Source organism: Propithecus coquereli, unplaced genomic scaffold (genome assembly GCF_000956105.1).
Source record: "Propithecus coquereli isolate 6110/MARCELLA unplaced genomic scaffold, Pcoq_1.0 Scaffold206, whole genome shotgun sequence".
NCBI classification, from domain to species: domain Eukaryota; kingdom Metazoa; phylum Chordata; class Mammalia; order Primates; family Indriidae; genus Propithecus; species Propithecus coquereli.
The window spans coordinates 760,890-785,063 of NW_012145634.1; the positions used below are offsets into that span (position 1 = coordinate 760,890).

At 54.9% G+C, this 24,174-nt stretch overlaps 1 protein-coding gene across 1 annotated transcript; it reads left to right on the forward strand.

The window, feature by feature from the left end:
- The first annotated feature begins 4,188 nt into the window (after positions 1 to 4,188).
- MIF (macrophage migration inhibitory factor (glycosylation-inhibiting factor)) lies at positions 4,189 to 5,012 on the forward strand. The gene is made up of 3 exons (XM_012644164.1): positions 4,189 to 4,398; positions 4,574 to 4,746; positions 4,844 to 5,012. The coding sequence occupies exons 1-3, from the start codon at positions 4,291 to 4,293 to the stop codon at positions 4,908 to 4,910; spliced, it is 348 nt and encodes a 115-aa protein (XP_012499618.1). The 5' UTR covers positions 4,189 to 4,290; the 3' UTR covers positions 4,911 to 5,012.
- The last annotated feature ends 19,162 nt before the right edge of the window (positions 5,013 to 24,174 follow it).

Consider the following 24,174-nt stretch of genomic DNA (forward strand, 5'->3'; position numbering starts at 1 on the left):
GGTCACTGTGTGCCTCAGCCGAATCGCTCATTTGCTCCTTCATTTTGCACATATCCACTTGGGGCCCACCACGTCCCAAGGCTTCTGCCCTATCTAGTCCCCGTCCTCAGGCTGCACCAAGAGTTGAGAGGATGGCAGTGACCCTCACCTTGCAAAAAGCGAAACAGTGTCAGGATGACAAGTGTTCAGAGCTAACACCCATGAGGGGTTTTCTACGCATCAGGACCGTTCTGAGTGCGTTATGAGAGTTAGTGCCTTTAATCCTGGCAAGGACCCCATAGAATTAGAACTTTTATCACCCCTGTTGTACACCTGAGAGACTGAGTAAAAGCCGGGGACTTGTCCAAGGTCACAGGTCACACAGCTAAGTGGGAGGGCCAGGAGTAGACCTGGGTGCCCTGGGACAAGCTCGACTTTGGGCCTTTGGACCTTTGACCTTGATCACTATGCGGGCTGCCTCCGAGGACTGGTGGATGCCTGAGGTCCATGGCGTGGTGGCACTCCCAATTCACAGTGCTGGTGTGCATGGTCGTCTGCGTCTGTTGTGCTTCCTGGTCCCCATTTTGTTGAGGAGCTCAGAGGCCACCCCAGGTGTCTCCAGCTGGAGGTGCTGTGGCTTAGCGATGGAGCTGGGGCTTGGGCAGTGCTCTCCGAGGGTGGGGCCAGGATGGGCCGTGGGGCAGCGGGAGAGGTGGCGAGCTGGAGGACGAGCTGGAGGACATGGTGGTGAGCCCTGCGGGTCCTGCTCTGCTCTGGCTTCACTCTGCAGGTAGCAGGGGATTGCTGAAGGTTAGGAAGGACCAGGCACCCAGAGAGAGACAAGGACTCTGAGAGGGACCCAGGCTCCTGTCCTGGTACACATTCCAGGGGCAGATGCCAACTTTTCACCTTCTCAGTCTCATAGCTCGTGTATGCACACACATGCACATGCACATACATGCACACATACGCACACGCACACACTGTTGTCTTTGGAGGCAGACCGTGAAAATGCTTCCTTGGAGGCCCAGGGCTGAGCAAGCTGAGAGAAGGGTGGTGTCTCCAGTTGGAGGTGCTGGGAGGGCCTCATGGGGCCACAGGTGCTGCTGAGTGGAGATGAGAACAGCCTTGTGGATAGCAAGGTGTGGAAGGAAGCCTCTCGGGGTTGGGGGGCTCTGGGGTGGGAGCTGAGGCGGCCGTGCCTGGGTGCCAGGGGCAGTGACAGTTCTACCCGCACACAGTTGGGCTGCCCCTGCTGCCAGCAAGGACCCACCGGGTGCATGTGTCCACCATTAGCAGGTCATTAGTGTGCCCCTATAAATGGCAGGTATATTACTTTGCTACTGCTCTTGTAATAATTCAGCACAAGTGTAGCAGCTTACAACGACACACATTTATTATCTCACAGTTTCTAAGGGGCAGGAGTGTAGCATGACAAGGTGAGGCTTTCTGCTCAAGGACTTGCCCTTAAAGTCCACTAGGGAAGATTCCACTTCCAAGTTCATTCAGGCTGTCAGCAGAATTCAGTTCCTTGTGGTTGTACGATGAAGTCTCTGGTCCCTTTCATCTTCAAAGCCAGTAATGGACATCAAGTCCTTGTCCTGCTTCAAACCTCTGTGACTCTAGCTGGAGAAAATTCTCTGCTTTTAAGAGCTCATGTGATTAGACTGGGCCTACCCAGAGAACCCGTGATAATCTTTCTATTTTGAGGTCCATAACCCTAACTGTAGCTGCAAAGTGCTTTTGCCATGTAATGTAACATATTCACAGGGTCCAGGGTTTAGGGCGTGGATGTCTATAGATGGTAGAGTCATGTGCCTACCACTGAGGCACTGGGGCAGGGGGCAGGCATACAACAATGGTGAAAGAGTCTGTCTCCACCCTCATGGAACTTAACTGCCTTGAAACGCAGCCTTAACTCACAAATAGAAATATGGAGACAGCCTTGAAGGACAGGACAGGTGTGGGCACATGGGGACCCTGACCAAGCCAGGTGCTCTGGGCACTTTCCCAAGGATCTGAGGCCAAGTCGAAGGCTGGAGTCAGATGAAGGAAAGTTTGGGAAAACTGCATTTCAGCACCAATGCCCAAGCCAGGAGCCTCGGCATGGCACTGAAGCCTTCTGCATGGCACCAAAGGATAAGGTGCCATGAATCAGGGAACAAGGGAGAGCAGAGGGTAGACAATGAGGCCCAGGACACTGGGATGGTACTACCTCTAGTAGCAGAGGGGACAATTACCAGCATTTAGGCCACCATTAGGTGTTCATAACACCTCTGTGTAACACCCAAATTACAGGTGGGGAAACAGAGGCTCAGAGAAGTTAGCCAAGTATCCAAGCAAGTAAAAGGTGGGATTGGGGATCCTATCACCTCCTCAGGTACCCTTCTGGGAAGACAGGGCTGACTGCCACTGGAAACAGCTGGAGAAGGCACAAGGACAAGTGGGCCACAGGCTGTCCTGGCCAGGGAGGCACCCCTTTGCTATGGTAACAACCTGAAATGCACAGTGGCTCACCTCCAGGGACAGTGGCGGGGCGCTTGCTGGTGAGGCTCCACCTTGTCACCCACATCCACTCTCACAGGGCATGGGCCACCCAGGTACTGGCTCTTCAGTCTTCTGCCTGGAGTCACTCACGTCACTCTGCTTACCTTTCACTGGGCAAAGCAAGTCAGTGGCCATATCTGCTGTGCGGGGCGGGGCAGCAGACTCCTCCCTCTCGGAGAAGCAGTCTGCCAAAGGGGAATCATAGGCCAACAGCGGTGCCAGCTAGCACAGACTGGGGGAGGGGTGGAATGGAGAGAAGTGAGGTTAAGGGGACACTGAAGGGATGCACATTTACTGGCAGGCGATCAGGTGTGGGAGGAAAGGGCATACTCCTGGCTTTGGTCATATGGAGCAGGGCACGCTGGGTCTGCTGCTGTTGGCAGTTGGGCTCAGGGGAGCACCCCTGGCTGGAGATGTGGCACCACCAGTGCCTCAGTAGTAGGGAAGCTCTGGGCAAAGGTGAGACTTGAGGTGTGACAGTGAGGAGGGAAGCAGCCTGAGGCCTAGCTGGAGGGACCAACAAATACAGGCTATTTGCACAAACAGGTCATGGGACCTCCTGACTGGAGGCCGGCTGGTGCCATATGGGTCCCACAGGCCCGGGTGTCCTTGCTGCACCACGTGGCCATCACCAAAGCCAGTGGGTGGATTGCACCTGCCAGAGACCAAGGACAGAACCTTCCTAGAGATCTCTGAGGATTTGTTCCTCGGCGCACCACCCTGACCAAGAGGCCTCCTCAGAGTGGGGATGGTGGGGGGCAGGGCCTACAGGCTCAGCCCCGGTGCCCCCAGCATGGTCAGGGCCCCACCCATTTGCTGTCTGTCCGTGGCCTGCGCCAGCTGCTGGCTGAGCTCGGACAGGAACCCGTCTGGCATCCAGGCGCGGGGAACGTTGGTGCTCACGACGAACATGGGCATGGTGGCAGAGAAGCAGCGGCACTGGCACCGACGCACAGACTAGCACGCACCGCGGCCGCAGCCCGGAAATCAAAAAATCCAAGGGCTCTAAGAGGGCATCCCCGGTGGACTCGACTATGCTGGGGCTTCCTTGAGGAGCTGAAGTTCCCAGGGGCCCGGAGGAGCGGAGCTGAGCGCCTTTGTCCCCCTGAGCTCCGGCCAGGCCCCACCTCCAGCCCCCCGCCCCTCCCCTCGTGCCCCCCAGCATCCTCGCCCCGCTTGCAGAGCAGACGTGCAGGGAAGGCAGCTCCCCCGGCCCACCAGCAATGACCGCCCTTCCCCACCTCACAAACACGCGCCCACGCACACGACTGTAGCCCTTGGGGACATGTGGCCCAGAGACTGAGGGCACAGGGGCTCAGTGCGTGTGGTGGAACGAGCTGGGCTCCGACTACTGGGTTGTCAGCTCTCGGGGGGCTGGGGCCGTCTGCCGGGTTACCCGCCGCATCTGCGTCCCTGGCACGGCGCTTCCACGTAGACGTCAGTGACTAAGTGGAAGGGCTGACAGAGAATCGAGGCGAGGGAAGGACAGACCGATTTCCGGCCCCGGTGGGGAATGCCCTGGAGGGCGCGCAGGGCCAGGCGGCTGTGGCTGCAGCTGCGAGCAGACTCCAGGCAGCGGCGTCGTCACACGCGGGACGGGGCCGGGCGGGCGGTGACGTCACCACTCAGGGCGGGGCCTCAGCCGCGCTGGGGCGGGGCCGGACGGCGGTCACGTAGCTCAGGTCTCCAGGCCGAGGCCGCGGTGCGTGCTAGTCTGTGCGTCTGTCCCGGTGCCGGTGCCGGTGTTGCTGCTCGTCTGCCACCATGCCCATGTTCGTCGTGAACACCAACGTTCCCCGCGCCTCGGTGCCGGACGGGTTCCTGTCCGAGCTCACCCAGCAGCTGGCGCAGGCCACGGGCAAGCCGCCCCAGGTTTGCAGCGAGGGGACCGGAAGCGGCGTGCCCGCCGGCTGGGTGGTCCCGGGCCGGGGTCTGGGAAGGCGACTTCGGGCGGGGCGGGGGTGGGGGGACGGTGGCTCGGGCCCGAAGTGGACGCCGGGGCTCTGCGCGGTCGCTGAGGCGGGCTCACTGCGCCCTCCCTCCGCAGTACATCGCGGTGCACGTGGTCCCGGACCAGCTCATGGCCTTCGGCGGCTCCAGCGAGCCGTGTGCGCTCTGCAGCCTGCACAGCATCGGCAAGATCGGCGGCGCGCAGAACCGCGGCTACAGCAAGCTGCTCTGCGGCCTGCTGGCCGAGCGCCTGCGCATCAGCCCGGACAGGTGGGCGGGCGCGCGCGGGCTGTGGGGGGCGCCGGGGACTGGGGCGCGGGGCTCCAGGCCAGCCCGCAGCCCGCTGAGCCCGGCCTCCGCCCCACAGGGTCTACATCAACTACTACGACATGAACGCGGCCAACGTGGGCTGGAACAACTCCACCTTCGCCTGAGCCGCGCCGGCCGGGCCTGGGACCGCCATCCACAGTGTTCATGTCCGCCCGCCCCCCGACACCAGTCCTCCTGCCGGGAAAATAAATGGTTTAGAGACCACAGCTGCCTCGGCCTTCCATGGTTTGCAGAGGAATCGCTGCGGGGCCTGGACACTGGGAGTGAGGCCATGGGGGGGGGGCGGGAGGGAGTGGTCAGGGCCCGGGTGGCTCCTGGGAACCTGCTGTTTGTCCCTCCCGTGCCCCAGCAGTGGCGCAGCCTTGCTCAGTGCTCAGGGAGTGTTGGGTGAGGAGAGATCGGCGTGGGGTCCCAGGAGTCTGACGCGAATCTGAGCTTCCCAGTCCGTTCACTGCCTTGCTCTCCCTGCGCCGGAACCCAGTCTTTTCCTGCTAAGGGCCACCATGTGGGTGCTGTGGGATGTGGCTGGCATGGAAGGTGGGGGAGGGGTTGGGATCAAAATCCGGCGGGGAGGGGGGTCGGAGGTCACCGCTGCCTTCCACCTTCCAGATGGGCAAAGGGTAGCCTGAGGCCGAGAAGGCCTCCCCCTTCCGCCCCAGTCACTGCTGGGCCGGTGCTCCAGGTTCTTGATCTGGAAAATCGCTTTGTTAAGGAAGTTTTTTCAGGTGTGTTGGGGTGTGCAGGGGTGGGTTCTTGGTTACACGGCCCTGCCTCCCCATCTCCATGCCTGGGGTTTCCTTTGGTACCATTCACGTTCTGCCGGAGGAGGGCTCTGGCCAGTTTACCGCGTTAGGACAGCAATGGTCCTGGTCCTGAGGGTCAAGAACAAGATCAGCCTCACAGCCCGATGTGCCTGGGGTTTCCTGGCCCTGGATCCCTCCGTTCAACTTCAGGGGCCCCCTTGGGTGGGGTGGCGATAGGGCAGTGGGCAATTTCAGCACCTAGACTGAAGGGCCTTGCCTTGGCTTCTCTGCTACCACTGCCCAAAGCAGGAGGTGCTTGTCCAGACCCTGGGGCTGGTGGGCTGGGATTCTTCCCTGTCCCAAGCTGTGACAGCCTCCAGGTTGAGGCAGCCCAGCCACTAGCACTGGGAATTCATCACCCAGCTGGTGCCGGCACCTGGGTCCTAGCTAAAGTGAAGGGGCATCTCCACCGTTCCTGCGGCCTCTGCCTGTGGGGAGACGCACAGAGAGGTGCTCCTGTCGCTGCATGCACTGCATTCCTGGGGCTCAAGAAAGGTGGCCTCACCTCAGTGGACTCCTGCTGGTCTCAGGTCATTTGAAACCCCGTGCCCTCCTTAGCCTCTATCTAGGCAAGAGCATTCTAAATGGAACATGATTTTTAAAATTCCATGGCATTTAAATAAATTTGCTCTTGGAAGCTGGGGGCTCTAGGGAAAAGGGGGTGCTGCCTGGGCCCTATGTGTGTGCACGGGGGCTGCATGAGAGGTCTGGGGCCCGGGTTGGGCACCAGCTCCTTCCTTGGAACAACTGCTAGTAGGAATTCAGTGTGGCATCAGGCAGGGCAGGAAGCTTCCAGGTCCAGCAGGCCTGAAGCAGAGGACAAGTCCTGGGCAACTTCAGAACAACCCACACTGCAGGGCTGCCTAGCTCAGTCTCCGTGTCCACACACTCTCCCCCCCAACCCTGATCAAAGCCTTCTTGGCAGTCTGTCCTGGGCCGCCTGCTGAGGCCACCCACCCTGGCACGCTTGCTAATTGGGATGCCAGAGGACTGCTCTGCTTCGCTCAGTCTGGGGGGGCTCTCCCCTGAGCCCCCAGTCAGCTCTCCCTGGCCCGCCCAGCCTTGGACAGTGAGGATTTACTTCTAGAAGAGTGTGGGGACAGGATGGGCAGGGTGCTGTTTAGAAAGAGCAAGGACAGTCAAAGCTCCAGGGCCTCTGAAGAGCTGGACCGGGAAAAGTCTCTAAGGCAAGGCCATCCGCAGCTGGCTGCGACTGGCAGAGGGCCTCGTGCCCACACAGCTCAGTCTCTCATCCTGTCCTCAGTGAAAGGGACACCAGCTGGTGGGGGGGTGGCCCCAGCCGCAGCCAAAGGCCCCGCTCTCAGCCTTGGATCTGAGCACCTGCTGGGTAACAGGCTCCCTCCTGGGCCCTGGTCTTTGTTACACCCACTCAGCTCTGTGTGACCCCCGCCCCAGCTTTGCCCAGGCCCCCCGTTCCCCACACTGAACCCCTTTCCTCTACTCCTGGCCCCGCACGGGCTCCCCCTGGCTCTTCCCACCCCCTGCAACCTCCACCCCCAGAGCCTGTACCGTCTGTAGAGATGGGCACAGGCCTCAGAGCATCGAGTCCAACTCCCTCATTTCACAGATTAGGTCACCACCCCTGGTCCCTGGTCCCACAGGCGGGCTGCCTCCCAGGGCATGGCCACACACCCCCGCTGCCCGCCCCCTCCTTTGAGCTCTTGTGCCTCACATGGACAATGGGGTCTCCCCAATTAATCTGGAGCCTCGGAGGGCTGACGAGGCAGGCAGGGTGGGTTGGGTGCCTGCCATGTGGGGGTGGGAGGGCTGCAGGGGGCGCAGGAGCCAGGAGAGCTGACCCCCTCCCCCATGGTCAAGGGGCTGAGGCTCTGTGGCCTGCTGGGGCATCCACAAGGTAGGTCGGGGACCTATATCCTCAGCCTTGCCCACCATGTCCCTAAGTTCCCAGGAGCTAATAACCAGCTCTGCACGCTGGGGAAGGCAGCTGGCGCATGCCACCTTCAAGTCACACCTGTTCCCCTTGGCTCCCCATCCCAGTCACCCCCGGCCAGCCCACTTCCCCCAAAGTGTGGGCTCCACTGCCCACCAGGTGGCTGGTCCCTACCTCTAACCCCAGTGACTGCCCCAGGATCAGCCTTTGAAACGGCAGCCGAAACTCATTTCCAAAGGACACCTCAAACCTCAAGGTATCAAACAGAAGTGGGAGAGACACGGAATGCTGCCTATTCCCCGTCATCATTCTGATGGGACTATGTCATCTGTTGTCAAGAGCCCTGGCCTGCAGGGTGACCCTGACTACCCTCAGGGCTGGTCCCACAGGTCTTGCACTTTGCTTTGCAGGTGCTGTTCCTTCTCCCTGGAATACCTGTTCCCCACCTGCCCACCGTGAGCCCCACGCATGCCCTTCTGGGAAGCCTTCCCTGAGGCCACTGGGTGTGGGGTGACACCTACAGGTCTCTCTGCTCAGCCCAGGCCCTGTTAGCTGGGGTTTCTCCTCTGTCTCCTGCAGTCTGTGGACATCCGCCCAGCTCTGTGATCTTTGGGCTCTCGGGACCTGTCCATTCTGGAGAGCCCAGCAGTGTAGGGTCTCCCCTAGGCCCCCCACCCCAGACACCTCTCCCCTCATCCCTCCAAGCACCTCATCACTTCAGAGACCCCGCGGCCCCTCCTCCAGCCTCCCCGCCCATTGCCCAGGGAGGAGCCTGATCCCAGCCAGATCAGGGTCATGTCTCTGTTCTGCTCCCTCTCCAGGCCTGTTTCCCCCGCCTGTGAAATGAAGGACTTCACCAGATGTCCTTACTACAATCACTCAACCGTGGTGGCGGGACGGACATCTCCCACCCTCAGAGGCACGATTAATCCGGGGGCCGCTGTGGGAGGGGAGGCGAGAGCACGTGGCCTGTGCTCAGGTCTTGATAAATTGGGAAATCCCTTCCTCACCCCTTCTACAGGGGGCTCTGTTGTTGCTGACGTGCCAACCTTGATGGCAGTGGGCGGGCGGGTGGGGACAGGGGCAGTGAGGGGGTATGGCCGGGTATATTCTCCAACGGCTCCATCTAGAGCCCAGAGGTGCTAGGACACTGGTGCCATGCAGGGATGCGGATGTGGAGGGGCCCAAGGCTGAAATGTGTTCCCTGGGGACAGCCGCCCATCAGTCCCACACTGAAGGGGTCCACCACTCACAGGAGCTGGCAGGGCGGGCGATGGGGCTACCCTACTGCGTCTAACAGTAGATGAAGTTAGTGCAGGGCAGACCCTCGGGATCAGAGTGGTTTTCCGTTATCTGGGAGAGCTCAGCTGATCCTGGTGCTTAGGAAGTTTCCCATGTTTCTGAGCCACCAGAATCTTCCTTGATTCCTCACTCCGCTGGGGAGGTCAGGGCCGGCCCCACAACACTACTCCTGTGAAGCCCTCTCCTGACATCCCAGTCCCCTTCCCACTGAGCAGTGGCAAAGCCAGGGCCCAGCCCTCCAGCCTCCCTGCGTGAGTTCCAGGACCAGCGTGGGGGCACCATGGACACCCCCCAGCCGCCTGACCCGTGGTGACCCTCCTGGTGCGTGAAGCCAAGCACGCGTCACTGCCGTGTTTGAAGCCCATGTAGAGCAAAGATTGTCAGTTTCAGAAACTGGCTCTGTCCTCTTAGTCCTGGAACCTCAGCCCCCATCTGGTGACAATGGGGTCTGGACTCACAGTTTAGCCCCCACAACAAGCAGACAGGGCACCAAATCAAAAAGCTACAAAGGAGAAGTCTCATCCCCCATGTCCCCCAGTGAGCTGGCTTCTTGCATACCTAGCTCTCTTCTCATTTTAATAGGTAATATATTTGCGTGGCTCCAATTCAAAGCTCCTTCCTGCCACCTCCCTCACAGGGTAATTGATCCTTTCTCAAGTCCACCAGAGATATTTTATACACATACAAGCAGATATATATGACACCATGCCTAGCCCTGGCTTCCCCCCACCGAAATGGTAGCATATTCTATCTATGTTCTGCACCTTGCTTTGGTAACTTGAAACTGTCCCTCCGTACCTGAAGAGTCTCCGGCATCGTGTAGGACCAGCAGGATTCCAGCCCCCGTTCGTGGGCATTTAAGGCTGTTCCCAGCCTCTGCCATGCGGAATCCTTCATGCGTGCGTGCGTGCGTGCGTGCGTGTGTGTGTGTGTGTGTGTGTGTGTGTGTGTGTGTGTAGGGTGAGTCCCAGAGGTAGAATCACTTGGGAATACAGCCATAGATCCCACTTAGAGGAGGGGACTATGGTGCCACCCAGCTGGGTGTGGGAGGCCCTCCTAACCCAAGACCACTTTTAGGCTGTATGAGGGGGGAGGCGCTTTTCTCTCAAGCCCAAATGTTTTAATTCGTGTTTCTGTTACTAGGAAGTCGAGCACCTTTTTGTATGGTGAACAGCCACTTCTTTCTCCTTTTCTGGGAACTAAATCAAATCTTCAAAGCCATTGTTTTCCCCACTGGATTTGTTTGTTTGTTTGTTTGTTTGTTTAAGAGTGCTTTCTACGTTAGAGAAATTAGCACTTGGCCGGGAGTTGCAAATATTTTTCCCACTTCGCCTTCTGGCTTCTGACTTTATGGGTGGGGTCCTGAGACACATGTCACTGTGTTCTTCGGGGTCTGTGTCGTCCTTAGGCTTCCTCCCCTCCAGGATTCTCAAACTTTTCCATGGCTTTTCCAGGGCTTAATGTGAGTTTGTTTTTCCACTTACATTCTTGCTGTGTCAGGCATGAGACATGACTCATCTTTTATTGATGCCACCCACTGGTCCCTTGCCATCTGTTAAATCACCCATCTGACCCTATTCATGAAATGCCACTTGTCTTCCAAATTCAGTCCCCTTTTATACCTGATGTCCTTTGTAACAGGCGGAGCTTGCCTGCAGACTGCCCCAGTCCCTTGGTGCCACCCTGGATGTAGGAAGCGGGGAAGGTTTCCCCACACCTCTTTGGAGCCCTTGCCTGTCAGGCCTTGTCCTGATGCTGCCCCAAGCCCTCCCTCCCACCACCCCCTGCTGCTCTCAGTTGCCTCCCTGCGCCTGCCTCCCCGCCTGCCAAATGCCCACCCTTCTAGTTCTGTCCTAAAGGCATTTTGCCACCTCTGTGGACCAGGCAGCCTGTAAGGGCACAGCGTCCTCCGACATCGCATCATGCAGATGAAGCTCTCCCGCAACACACCAGCGTCACCAGCAGCAAAAGCGGAGCCGCACCGAATTCCACAGTTTTCCCCTCAGCTTCTGAGCTCTCCTCCCTGAGAAGGCGGCAACGCCCGCTCTCATCCCAGCAGCTCTGCTGCAGAGGCGCTGTTGTCTGCAGCTGGCCCTGTAACAGCCACACACCATCGTGAAGCTGGTATGAATGTCAGGGTGCCTCAAACCTTCCTGAAGGTTCCTGGGCAGCCAAACAAGCGATGTGAATCAGGGCCTCTGCACAGAAGAAACTCGGGTCGCATCCCGTCACAGCCTTCCAGTATTCCTCTGGGGGAAAGCTTGACTCTGCAGGTAGCTCAGTCTCCCTTGTGCTCTGGTAGTTCGGAGGATAACGCTCTTGATTACAAAATAAGCCCATTTCCTTCTTGTTCCCGGAGAAACGAAAAGACCCTTTGGATTTAATGCCTTTTGACTGTTTAAGTTCTGGTGAAAACACAGATTTTAACTCCAGCATTGGATGTGGAGGGAAGGGGGCAGGAAACAGACCGTTCTAGTGTGTCCGGAGAAGACTGTGGATGAATCTGCCAGGGCACAGTGTGCATGATGACGCCCAGGTGACATTGCTTCTGAGAGTCCGGTTTGGGGAGCCGGACTGAAGAGAAAAAGCAAGAGGAAGCAGCTGGGCAAGAGGCGGAAGAGACTGACAGGTGACCCCGGCCCGCTGGGATTAAGGGGTGAGCCCCACCCGTCCGTAGAGCTCCCTCCTCTCGGCAAAACATGAGTGAGAGCTGTGTGCTGAGAAGGGTCTGGAAAGGAGCCCTGTTTCCAGGAATGAGCCCCTGATTATACGACAGGGTGAGTCCTTAGTGAATTGTGCCAATCAAAACCAAAACGCAGCTAGGAAGGAGAGAAGAAAATCAGGCTTTCAGAATCCCTCTATCACCATATCCATGTTGACAGTAAGGACGCTGATGGCCACGAGGGATAAGAAAAGCCAAAGGAAGACACGAAAGATGTGAACTTTTACACTTTGACCCTTTACACGCAGGTCAAGTAACTCCAATCACCTGTGTTACTAGACTAGCAAGACAAAGCATATTTAGAATACACGCATTGAGGCTCAATGCAGAAACAGACACGTCTCAGAATACGACACACCTTTACAGCTGCCACACGGAATATGACTTCATACGAAGAAAGAAAGATGCAGCCATGGGGACAACGGGGAGAGTAAAGGAAACAAGCCACAGAAAATAGGGTTCCCTGTACCTAGAAATAAATCCAGATGTGCAACACTCTACAAAGAAAACTAACACCCCGAAGGTCACTGGGGAACTAATAAATGAAGAGACCACCACGTCCCTAGACTGGACGCAACATTGTGCTGGTGACAGTCCCCAGGCTGGTTTATGATTCGGCCCAGTCCCAGTTGAAATTCCAATGGATTTTTCAATGGAATTTGACAGCCTAATTCTAACATTTATGTGAGAATCCAAATGACGAAGAAGAGCGAAAACATTTTCTCAAAGAAAAGGCGGGAAGGTCTATGGCCACACCATCCTGAATGAGCCCAGTCTTATCTGATCTCTGACGCTAAGCAGAGTCGGGTCTGCTTAGATGGGAGAAAAGGTGGGAGAACTGGCTTTCCTGATGTCGAGATATGTTATAAAGCAGATGGGAGAAAAGGTGGGAGAACTGACTTTCCTGATGTCGAGATATGTTATCAAGCCAAATAGGATTGACATGTGGCAGACAACAGACCAATGGGAAAAAGAGAAATCCAGGAACAGGCCCTTCCACACACACGTGGACACATGATGGCGGCAGCATTGGAATCTCTGTGCAAGGCGCCACTGTTCAGTTACGGGTGCCAGGCCTCTGCCTGCCTGCCACATAGGGAGGAAGGTCAAACTGGACTTTTATTTCACACCCACACAAAAATCAATTCTGCATGGATTAAAGTCATAAAGAAAAGATCTTAAGTCTTAAAAGATCATATAGAAGATCATCTTCATAATTTCTTAGACAAGACACAGTCATATACAACCAAGGAAAATATTGACACATGGACCTTATGTAAGTGGGACACCATAAGAATGAAAAGACATGCTATTGTTTTTGCAACTCATATTATTGACAAAAAGCTCATATCCAGAACATACTAAAAACTCCAACAAATTGGTCATAACAACCCCGTAAAAAATGAGCAAAGGGCTTTGGAAGCCATTTTCACATAACAGAATATTAGCATGGAAAATGTGTTCAACGTCAGTAGAAATCAGGGAAACACAATGAGTACCTCTGTCCCCCACCATGTTGGCTGTAATTAATATGCCCGAAACCCGCTCCTGGGTGTCTATAGCTTAGAGAAACTTGTATGTGGAAACAGCCCACTATCCATCGAGAATAGAATGGATAAATAAATTGTGGCACATTCCTGCATGGAATACGAAACAGCAGTGAAATGAACAAGCCACAGGTACAAATATCACCACGGATGGGTCTCACGAGCACAATATTGAACAAAAGCCACAAGATACACATAATACGATTCCATTTATTTAAAGTTTAAAAACAGGGTGAAGTCCCCCAGCCAGGGGGCAGGGCGCTTGGGCGGTGATGGGGTGCTGCAGTCGTTTTTTCTCCACTGTTCTTGCAAGTGTCTGTTTTGTATTTTTCTGTGTGTATGTTATACTTCATGACACAAAAGATGACGTGCACAGAAAGAACCAAGGGAAGAATACTGCCACCAGGCTGACTGCTGGGTACCCTGCAGAGATGCTGCCCCCCATCCCTGTAAGACCTGGCTCTGACTCTTGGCCCACGCAGGAGCTGTCCCCACTTCGCTGTCATTTCTGCAGCCTACCCCCAGCCTCCCTGAGCTTCCTACCACAGTGTTCCTGCTGCAGGACCCCTTCCTCAGCTCGTTTCCCCATGAGGTGACTTCATCCCTGAGAACCCTCCTCCAGTGCTCCTCTGCACCCCAGAGCTGCTGGCTTGCCCCTCCTGGGCCCACTTTGCAGCATGCTGCCTGCTGTGGCACATGCTGTGACCCCCACACCTGCCATGGTGGCCCCAAGATTGGAATTGGAAGGAAGAAAGGGGTGTTCTATTTAAGCCCCCTCAAATCCAACATCTTGTGCACTGGCTTTGAGCTTTGACTCGTGACCCACACAAAGGCTGAGGCTTTGAGGATGCCCAATGTCTACACAGGGGCTTCGAAGGGACCACGCCAGCTTTTGGGCTTGGGGTTCCCCACAGTGCTTTGGTGCCACAAGCTGGTGCTTACGGTCCTGTGGTTGACTTTTAACTAGTGGCCCTGGCAGGAGACTCCACCCCACCAGTGTAAGCAGAGTCCACATGGGGATGTGACCTCGGCAGTTCAGGACAGTGCTTTGGGGGAGGTCACAAGCTCAGAGCCTTGTTCTTTAATAGGTGAGACTTTAGCAAGCTGGGGCTTCGTGGGGCTGCTGGGGCTCCTGGGCTGCTGGGGCTTGGTGGGCAGCGGGAGGCCTTGATCCCTAACAGGGGCAGCACAGAGGAGGCCACAGAAGACTCAAGACCTTGGCGGCATGGGTGGGCACAGGGCAGGCCCAGGCTTGCTGCCCTTGCTGCATCCCCAGGCAGGTCTGTCGTCAGCACTTTGAACTGCAAAGGCAGCATGGGGTTGAGCGCACTGCTATGAGTCTTGCGCTCCCGTGGAAGGTGGTATGGACGAGCTGTCCCTAAAGCCTCCTGCCAGCACAGGGGCTGGGGAGGGTCCCTCCTGAATCCACAAAGCCCTCAGAGTCAGGGTCCTGTGTGTGGCGCTGCTTGGCTAATGGGTTTGTGCATTACATACATTCTGACCCTGGAGTTGGGAGACTAAAGTGGTGGCTTTGCCCACAGAAGGGCGGGAGTTTCTTGACAGACAACAGCATTAAAAGGCATCAGGGATCTTCAGAGAATTTCCTATTTTCTTGGGTCGAGATAGAGAACAACTCAGTGAAATCAACGCACACCCCGAAGCTGGCCAAGGCCATATAGATGGCTTGTGCTGACAGCTGTTGTGTCCCAGGGAGTCAGGGTTAACTCGGAAGCTCCAGAAGGAACTGGAATGGTTTGGAAAACATGCCAGTCTTACTCTCAGAACAGGAGCAGTGGGAAATGAGAAAGAGGGACCAGCCACAGAAAAGGAATGTACTTCTGAAAAGATGAGGTGTCAGGAGGCAGGCTGGGCAGAGAGGAGGGTTCCTGGGACCCTGGAATGAACTAGGCCGGAAAAAACAACTCAGGGGTTCATGAAAGCTCCCTGATGTGAGGGGAGGGCAGGGTCTGGGGAAGGGGCAAGGCCACTTCAGGGAGCCCGGCGACTCAGAACACTCTTGAGGGGTGGCCTTTCAGCGCTGCAGACAGGGAGTCCGTAAGAACCAGAAGCCATTCCATGAGCCTGGGCAGCTCCCAGAGGCTGTAGGGAATTCGAGCAAACTCAAGGACGGAAGAGCAGCATCCAGCGTTGAAAAGATTTTGGGGTACATTTTGGGGTAGCATAGTTACTGTGGATGGATGTCCAGGGATTGCCCTAAGGGGATATGTTTTAAAAATGTGTGGATTAGGTCGCAAGGAAGGCTCAGCTGAGTCCTCAGGGTCGGCAGAGCCAGTCAGGAGAGAGGCCAGAGGCCACCATCTCTTGGGTGGAGCCAAGGACTGTTCCACCAATGGATGCTTGTGGACCAGAATTGACTGGTTTTGCCTTCACAGCCAGGGGAGACCCTAAGAGACAAAATCTAGAGGAATATTTCAGAAAAAGTAAACATCTGGGCCAGAAAGCAAAGTGCAAGTAAAAGGAGGGAAGGCCCTGGGGTCCAGCAAGAACGGCTAGCCCTCCCTGTGATGAAGACGAGGGGCCAGACCAGTGCCAGAGCAGCGCAGCTGTGAGGGCTCTGCAGAATCAGGCCGGGACGCGGGAGGACGCACAGAGATGCACATGTCCGCAACGGCAGAGAACCGTGTCGCATAAACAATGCCACTTGAGGCCAGGAACATCCCAGTGGATGGCAGCTGGTGCCCTGAGGACCAGCAGGACGGAGCCACTGCTCCCTGGCCCTCGGCTCAGCAACCTGTTGGTCAGGACAGCAAGGCACCACTGGCTGACAGTCTCTCAGGCCAAAAGACACCGAGCAGCGGGCACACGGGAAACGGACTCGAGGTTTCCAACATACTGGAAAGAACACAGTGTCATAAACCAAGAGACAATGGCTGGGCTGCCCCAGGGTGGCGGTGACTGTTGCACCCAGTGCGCAGGGAGGGGAAGGCACACAGTGGAAGCTGCTCCCTGCCCCACCCAACATGCTCCTCCCACCAGCGGCCAGGGCTTTCCTGCTGGGGTCTTGAGGCAGCAGGAAGAGGGGTCTGCACTGCTGGGTGCTACATTCTGGGGGCATCCAGGGGCCTGCAGGCTGCTCTAGGGCTTTCCCGGTAGGGGGTGGGCGGTGCTACGGCTGTCACTGTCTGCCGCAGCCTCGTAACTGTGGATCTTCTATAAGTGGAGCACGTGACAGGCTGGTCAAAATGCTGAGATGTGGAGAGAAGGACCTGCGTTCCAGGAGGCCCCAGCGCCCCGTGCCTGCCTGGTGGGTGAGAAGCACAGAGCCCGGAGAGGAAGTTGACACAGCCCTGGGCCCTGGCAGACCTCTGGGCTCTCTTTGAATGTGCTGGGCTTTAATCCTTTGACTTTTTTTCTTTGGACTTTAACCAAAAAGGGCAAGGGAATATAATTTTTTGACTTGAATTTCACCCTGGGAAATTTGTGAGAGACGGCATTTCTATGTTGACTTTTTCACGGGGTATCTGTCATTTTATGTGTTTGTAGAACCTCTGAGCCAAATTTGGACTTTGAGGATAGACCTAATTTAGGATGGGGAACAGCAAGGAGAGAATTCTTAGTTTGGGTCGAATGTGCCCTTGTAATTAAATAACACTGGGTGCGGACCCATTCCAAGGCCTAGGTGGGGGGCCCCAAGGGGGAGTGCATGGGATGGGGGTGGTCCCCCCTGAGCGGCCCTGGGGAATAGCTGAAGCTGCCCCAGCGACCCTGTCACTCCCCATCATCCAGCACCCCCCTGAGCCCTGCTCAGCAAGTGGCAGCAATGTCGCTGACCCCTGAGTTCTGGAGAAGACATTGGGCAGGTTCAACTCAGCTCCTTTGGCTCCTCCCTGGGGATCTGGCCCACTTTGCCACATGAGTGCTCAGTGAGTGGTGCCTTCTCTAATTTGGGGTGAAGAAGAGCCAGCTCCCCGACTTGCAAAGGTCTCTCTCCATCAGCCCATCTGCCTAGTGAGCTCCTAGAAGGCTGCTGAAGGCCGGCGCTCCAGGGCAGCACCAGGCCGGGCCTCCTGCCCCTGTGGACCTAAGCAAATGCTATCCCATGCGGCCCCACCCTCCTTGGGCTCCCTCCCTCTTTTTGTCTCCAATGCTGCAGTCATCTGTGACATCACTGCCCTAACTTCCACGGGCCTGTCCCCAGAACCTCTGACACCCATTCTCTCTTCTGGAAATGAACCCCCAACTATCATGTCAGGTAACCTTTTATTTAAGGGCTCACCGTCTGTGTTGGAAGAGGCAGATACGTTCTGATAGCAGAGCCTGCGGGGAGCTAGCGCCAGGCATCGCCAGCCTGTCCGCGCCACGGGGGCCTCTGGAGGCAGGCGGTGGCGATCCTGATCCTGGGGCCTAGAGACTGAAGTGAACCTTAGGCTTTGCAGTCCCCTGCTGAGTCCGACCCCTTGCTCATGCCCACCCAGTGGGCTCCCAGGGCTGCCCCGACACTGCCCCTGCTGACCGTCCTCGTGCATGCACTTTCCTCCCCTGGGAGGGCCCTTCTTCTGGTCCCTGGAGGGGCAGGCTGGGCTACCCCAGGCAGCAGAGCCTGGCAACTCCTCAGTCTTCCAGGCTCAGGCCCTGGGTACCCACCCATCGAGCACACAGTCTCTGACTCCTAAGCCAGTGCTCTCTGACAGCACCTGCCTTCATCAGGCGCAGAGGATGGCTTGAGCAGAGCTCTTCCACCTAAGGCAGGGTCAGTGTTGAGCAAAGGCTGACCAATTCCCCAAACAGGCAAGGCCCAGGCCTGGGTCACTTCCCCCTTTGGCCAAAGGGAGGGTTCAGGAGGGGAGGGGTTCCTGTGTGAGTGGCCTTTCCCAATTTCCCAAGCAATTTCCCCCGACGGTAGCTCGTGTTATCCTCACGACCATCCTGTGAGGTAGGAATTAGCAGCCCTGCTTTAAAGGGGAAACAGAGGCCCAGAGAGGTAAGGCAGGAGGCTTTGGAGAAGATTACATGTCCGGAGCCATGAGGCCTGGCAGCTGCTTACCAAGATGGCTGCGAGCCATGTGGATCGGCCTGCTTATCTAAAATGGCCGACAAAGCCCGCGCACTTGCAAAAGCCCGCGAAAGAGCTTGTAAGTTTCCATTTACCCATTATGACGTAGCCCTTGAAAGCCGCCTGAGGGTTTCCTTATATGGAAATCCTTTGGCTGGAAAGCCAGAGCCTCGGGAAGCACCGCCCCTTTACTGTTACCTCCTCTTTCTGCCTTACTTAAGCCTCTGCCCTACTGCCAATAAACGAGACTTGATCAGACTCCTGTCTTGTCTCCATTTCTTGTGTCTCCTGCCTCTCCCAATTCCCACTCCCTCCTCCAGGGTCCGCGTTGACTACCCCGCGGGTCGGGACAATTACACACCAAGTGAACGGCGGCAGGGCCTATCTCCAGCGCAGCAGTGGGGAGAGAGCCAGGATGGTTGCAGCAGGGTGCCCGCCAGCCCACTGCCCTCCCCACTTCCAAGCCCTGACCTTTTCTCTTTTCTTCCAATTCTTCTTCTTCTACACTTTTTCTCTCCCATTTCCGCTCCCCTGCTGACATGTATTTTTTATCTGTATGGACATCTTCTACAAGAGTTTTGAACAGCTCCTAGCAATTGTCCTATAGTACAGGCAGTGTCAAGGTGACGAGACATGGACCCCTGAGCTCGCGTGGGGTTCCCTAAGGCATGTCTAGGATCCAAATTGACTTTTCTGGCCCCCACTCCGCCCCTTTCAAGAAAGTGCACCTGTGGCTCAAAGTTCAGCTTGATGGTCTGTGTGTGTGCAGGAGAGGGCAGGGTGCGATCGCCAGGGAGAACCCTGCTCAGGCCAGAGACCCTTGTCCTGTTCAGAGGAGGGGTTTTGTGGGGGCTGCGTACAAGTCCCAGCCCTAGCAATGCTTTCGTCATGCACTTGTGGAAAATCTGCAGATGGAAGATATATTTACAAGTTGATTGAGGCCCCCTGTCTCTTTCCACTGCAAATTCCCCCTGTCATCACACATCTGTCCTGTGGAGTGGCCGTGGCTATTTTCGATGTGGCTAAGGCAGAAGGTAAATTGGGGGATCATTTTGTATGGCTTTAGTGGGATAGATGCATGGGCTTTGAAGTCACTTCTGTGTCTACTTAAATTTCTATAGCTGTCATGGTGCATAAAAGGCTTCCAGGGACACGCCTACTGCCAAAGATGGAATAGATTCTCTCTTCTCTTCATAGGAAATATTACAAAATCACTGTCACGCAAAAAGGTGATCAAAGAGTCTGTAGCCAAAAAATATGGGGAGGAGGGAGTATTTTAAAAGTGAAGGTGTGTCCAGCAGTTTGTAAAACTGTCATGATTTTTTTTCCTGGCATTTGTGATGTTTGTGGTGATTGTTGGCTTTTCAAAATGTATAATTTCTCCATCTAAATAATCACTTTACATATATAAATGAACTGCTTATCAGTGTTGACAATGGCCTGGTTTTGTTTGGCTTTGCTTTCCAACCAACTCTTCATTTGAGTCAATGGCCCCCTGGAGCTTGTTGGCCAGCCTCTTAGCTGTTAATGGGGTCGCAGCCGTTCTCCACGCCTCTGTTCTCACAACATGCTGTCTGCTGCCCTCTAGACCTGAACATTCCACTTAACACAGTTAAACTATAATGTGACCTAGTAGCTTCCTTATCCCAAGCTTAGTGGTTCCTGCAGGAATCATCCTCGAGTCACACATGAGGAAACTGAGGCCAAGGCCAAGGCCAATGCTAAGGCTGAACGAGGTGACAATGTTGAAGGTGACATGTAACATGATAAGGTCAAGCAAGACAATGGATGAGGTCAAGATAAGTGCTGTGTGCTTTGTTCCAAGGCCATTCCAGTTGGTGACAAAATAACCATTTCTAACAGATTCCCAGCCAGGGCTCCTCCCCACAGCAGCTGCCTTGCTCTGGAGCCAGAAAAGCCTTGGTTTATACGGTTTCATTCACAGGCTGTCTTAGCTCTACTTAAGCAGGAAAGAGCTGAAATGACTTGCCCAAGATCACTCAGCTAGTAAGTGACAGACCCGTTTCAAATCAGGTCCTGGCAGGGCCAGGGAGAATGAGGGCAAACAGATTGGCAGCTGTTCAAATTGATGCAGCCCTCCTGGCAAAGTGGGGAGTCGGGACAACGTGGCAGCAGCAAGGGGCCATAGTGGCCTGAACAGGTTACCCCGGTTCCTGCTTTTGCCAGTGGTTCCCAAAGCCACATGGACTGGGCTTTCTTTCACTTGCTGACCCGGCAACCTTTAAAAGCACTTTTCAGTATCTCACTAGGTCTCTGTAACAACCTCAGGAGGGGACAGGGCAGCAATTATTTCACAGATGACAAAGCAACCTCAAAAAACTTGGGGAGCTCAGTAACTTCCCCATTGGGATGTTCCCCATAGGAGGTGTTCAGCTCATGTCACGGCAGGTTCTGCATGGAGAAGACCGCCAAGGTCCTTCCCGAGGGACATGGCCTCAGACCCCAAGGTGCCCCGGTAAAGGATGAACAAAGCATGAAACATCGAGTTGGAGGTGGGGTGTCAAACCCAAGAAGTAGGTCCCATGTGAAGTCTCCCTATTGACAAGGGTTACTAAGGGTGGGGCCTTCTCCAGACGCCCTAGTCTTAATGCTTAGTCTCCCACACCCAGAAGCCCTGAAGTGGAATTGGGGTGCTCCTGGCTTAGCCAAAGACATAGACTTTTCTTTTTCCAAATCAGTGTCTCGCTCTCCCCAGCCTGGGCCCTCAGGGCATCCTCTCCCTCACCTCCCACTGGCATCGGTCCCTCTTTCCCTCCTTAACCTGAAGGCAAATCTCTCCCAAAGGTAAAAGGAGGTCTCAGCGTGGTTAGGAGGGTGCAGTGGGCTGTAGTCAGGCTTCCAGTCCCGCGTGAAAGCAACCTCCGAGGTCCCTTCCTGCTCCAGACCTGCTGGGCTCTTCATTCAGGTCAAATAGCTTTTCTTCTACTACCTGGCCCCACCCGAGCCCTCTTATGCCTTCTTTCCCCGCCCCAACGTTGTACATAAAAAATATTGACCTTTCAAGAGCTAGTAGGGATCATGATGGCTTACGAGACTGGGGAACGGTGCGTTGACCTAGCTGTGCCCCCTCCACACCCCTCTTCCTTCTCCGGCCCGCCCTCTGGGATCGCGCACAGGTCCTTCCACCCCACACGGCCGAGACTCCCGGCTGCCCATTAAGCCCAGGGGTGTCTCCTGCCCCCCGCCGACCCAGCCTTCCGCCCTCGATCCGCAACAATCTGAAGCCCCCCGGCCCTTCCCTTCCCGCCTCTCCGTTCCCACTCCAGGGTAGTTTTCCCGCCCCTTCCCTCCAGTCCCCGAGGCCGCCTGGCAGCGACCGGCGCCCTCAGAGGCCCAAGGCACACTGGCCGCTGGTCACCGCCTCCTAACCGACCAGAGCGCGCCGGGCGCCCGTTGGCCTTGCGACCAGTTGCCAAGGCAACCTGCCGCTAACCCCCCTCTAACCCCAGCACACTCCGCGCGCAGAGCTGGGCGGGGCTGGCGAGGTTGGTGAGCCCTCCCTGGTCCCCAGCATGCTCCACGCGTGGGGCGTGGCTCCAAGGGCTAGGGCGGGGCCGGCACTGGTGTCAGTCTGAGGAGCGAGTCCCGCTGCCACCAGGCGCCTGGCCTGGCGGTCCTTGTGAAGTGGAAACAGTGAAGGCTGATAAAATGCTATGCCAAGTGACCGGCAAGAGACACGCGTCCTAAAGAAGGGTTATCTCGCTTAATTTTTATTTTCGCAATGACCTTTTGTTAAGCATGGCGGTGTTGGTGTCACATCACAGTACGAAGAGTCACGTGCAAGTACTCGCGGATCCCCCACTTGGATCAGACAGAAGCGAAACGCCCAGGGGCTTCTGCTTCATCCGCTATTGAGAAAACCACGTTCCGGAATCTGCTGTTTGCAGCTGTGTGTGTGTTTACACACTGGTAGCTGGCTTCATGCTTGGTGTTTCCGTTGGGTACTTTGACCGACAGGTCTCGGAGAGGCTCCCCCGCAGGTGTATGGGCTGAATTCACTCGTTTTTGCTCGGCGCGGGTTCCATTCTCCTGTAGTAGGTGTTTAAAGCATTTCCAATTTTTTGCCGTTATTACGATTGTAGTAGTATGTTGAACATATTTCGAGCATGCCAAGCTGATGGGTGTGGAATGGAATAGTCATTCATTGTCATTTTACCTCTCGTTTCCCTGCTTTCAATGACTTTGAGCTTCTTTTTAGGTGATTATTGGCTACTCAGTTTTCATGTTCTGTGAATTATCTGTTTATATTTTTTGGCTATTTTTCTATTGTAGTAGTGTTTTCTTACTGATTGGCAGTTCTTTACAATTTTATGGATTCCAATCTTTCACCAGCTCAGTGCATTCATGGCAAATATTTTCACCTAGCCTGCGGCTCGCTTCCCTTCCTACCCCCAGTACCGTATCTTCTGAAGCACAGATATAAAGTTGCAATGCAGGCAACTGCCAATCTTTTCCTTTATGACTTGGGCATTTTTGTGTCTTGCTTAAGAATTCAGCCCTGGTCCCAAGGTCATAGAGATACTCCCCTGCAGTTTCTACTGATGTTTTTCCCCACATTTAGGTCTTTAGTCCACCTTTAGTCCACATGAAAAGTAATGCACGATGTGAGACAGGGACCCAACTTTATCTGTATTGCACGCAGGATGCGGTTTCAGCGTATTTCACAGTCCAGTCTTCCCTGCCGCTCTATCATGTATCGTATTTGACTCTGCTGTTTCATTGGTCCATCTCGTCTAATGCGGAACCTATACGAAAAGTCTTCACTTTTTTTATATAAAACCTTGATTTCTTTGACAGTGAGTCTCACCACCTTAACCTTTGCTTTCAGAATTTCTTGGCTTGCAGGGTATCCTTTTGAGAGGGAAAAGGAAGGGGAAGAGAAGGGGGAGAAGGGGGAGGGGGAGGGGTCCTCAATTGCAACCCACAGCCCACATTAAAATTAAAAGCAGAGGATCAGGAAGTGGAGTTTTTAATTGACGCTGGTGCAGCTTTCTCTACCGTCAACTCAGAGGGCTTGTCTCTACCTGTCATCTCGGATTCTTTTAAGCTGTTGGCGTCTCTGGACAGCCTGTTTCACTGCTCATTCCTCAGGTCACCTCAGTGTCCTCAGCCCCTCTTATCACCCATCGTGCCTGTCTAGTTTCTGATTCCTCACCAGCAAATCTTTAAACAAACTTTTCTTTAAAAAGATGAGACATCACTATATTGCCCAGGCTGGAATGCAATGGCCATTCACAGGTGCGATCGTAGTGCGCTCGAGTCCCAAACTCCTGGGCTCAAGAGAGCCTCCCCAGCAGCTGGGACTAGAGGCACCAACAAATCTTTTTGGTAGAGATTTGTTATGTGAGTTTAATGCCATGATACAATATAATGAGAAAGGTATTTTTATTTCTCTGCCCTTCAGACCAAACCTCAAACTTCCTACTCCCCCTAATGGAGAACCATTTCAATTTAAAATCCTGTGAAGAGGATGCAAGCTTAAAATATGTCCCAATGAGTGTCTAGGCCTCATATGCAAACGTGGTTGGACTGCTACTGAGTGCAGAGCCCATGCATGTCACCTGGAAAAGGAACAAACCCTTCCCATTGGTTGCCTGGTACTGCCTCTGGCGAGACACAGAGCGATGAATTGAACCCACAAATAGACAAATAACCTATATGAATTATATGAACCAATAAGTTTATCCACCCAAAGGAACATTTGAGAAACATTTTTCAGGTATATTCCAACTGGGTGAGTTTGCAGATCTAATGCCAAAGCCAACCAGCCAAGCAAAGGACTAGCAATCAGGCAGACTAGACAGATTATCTGGATGATTTGAGCAATATCAGATCATCATCAAATGACTTCTAATGCATTTCATATTATATTTTAAACATATAGCTTTAAAGTGTGTCTTGATGGAGACGAACAAGAGGCTACTATCATCTGTTTACCAATAGAGCCTCAGGAGTAGAGTATCCACATCTGTGTCTGAAGAGAAGCCCTGAAGATATGCATTCTGCTGTATGACATGTCCCGACTATTTCCCCACTTTCCATTTTTG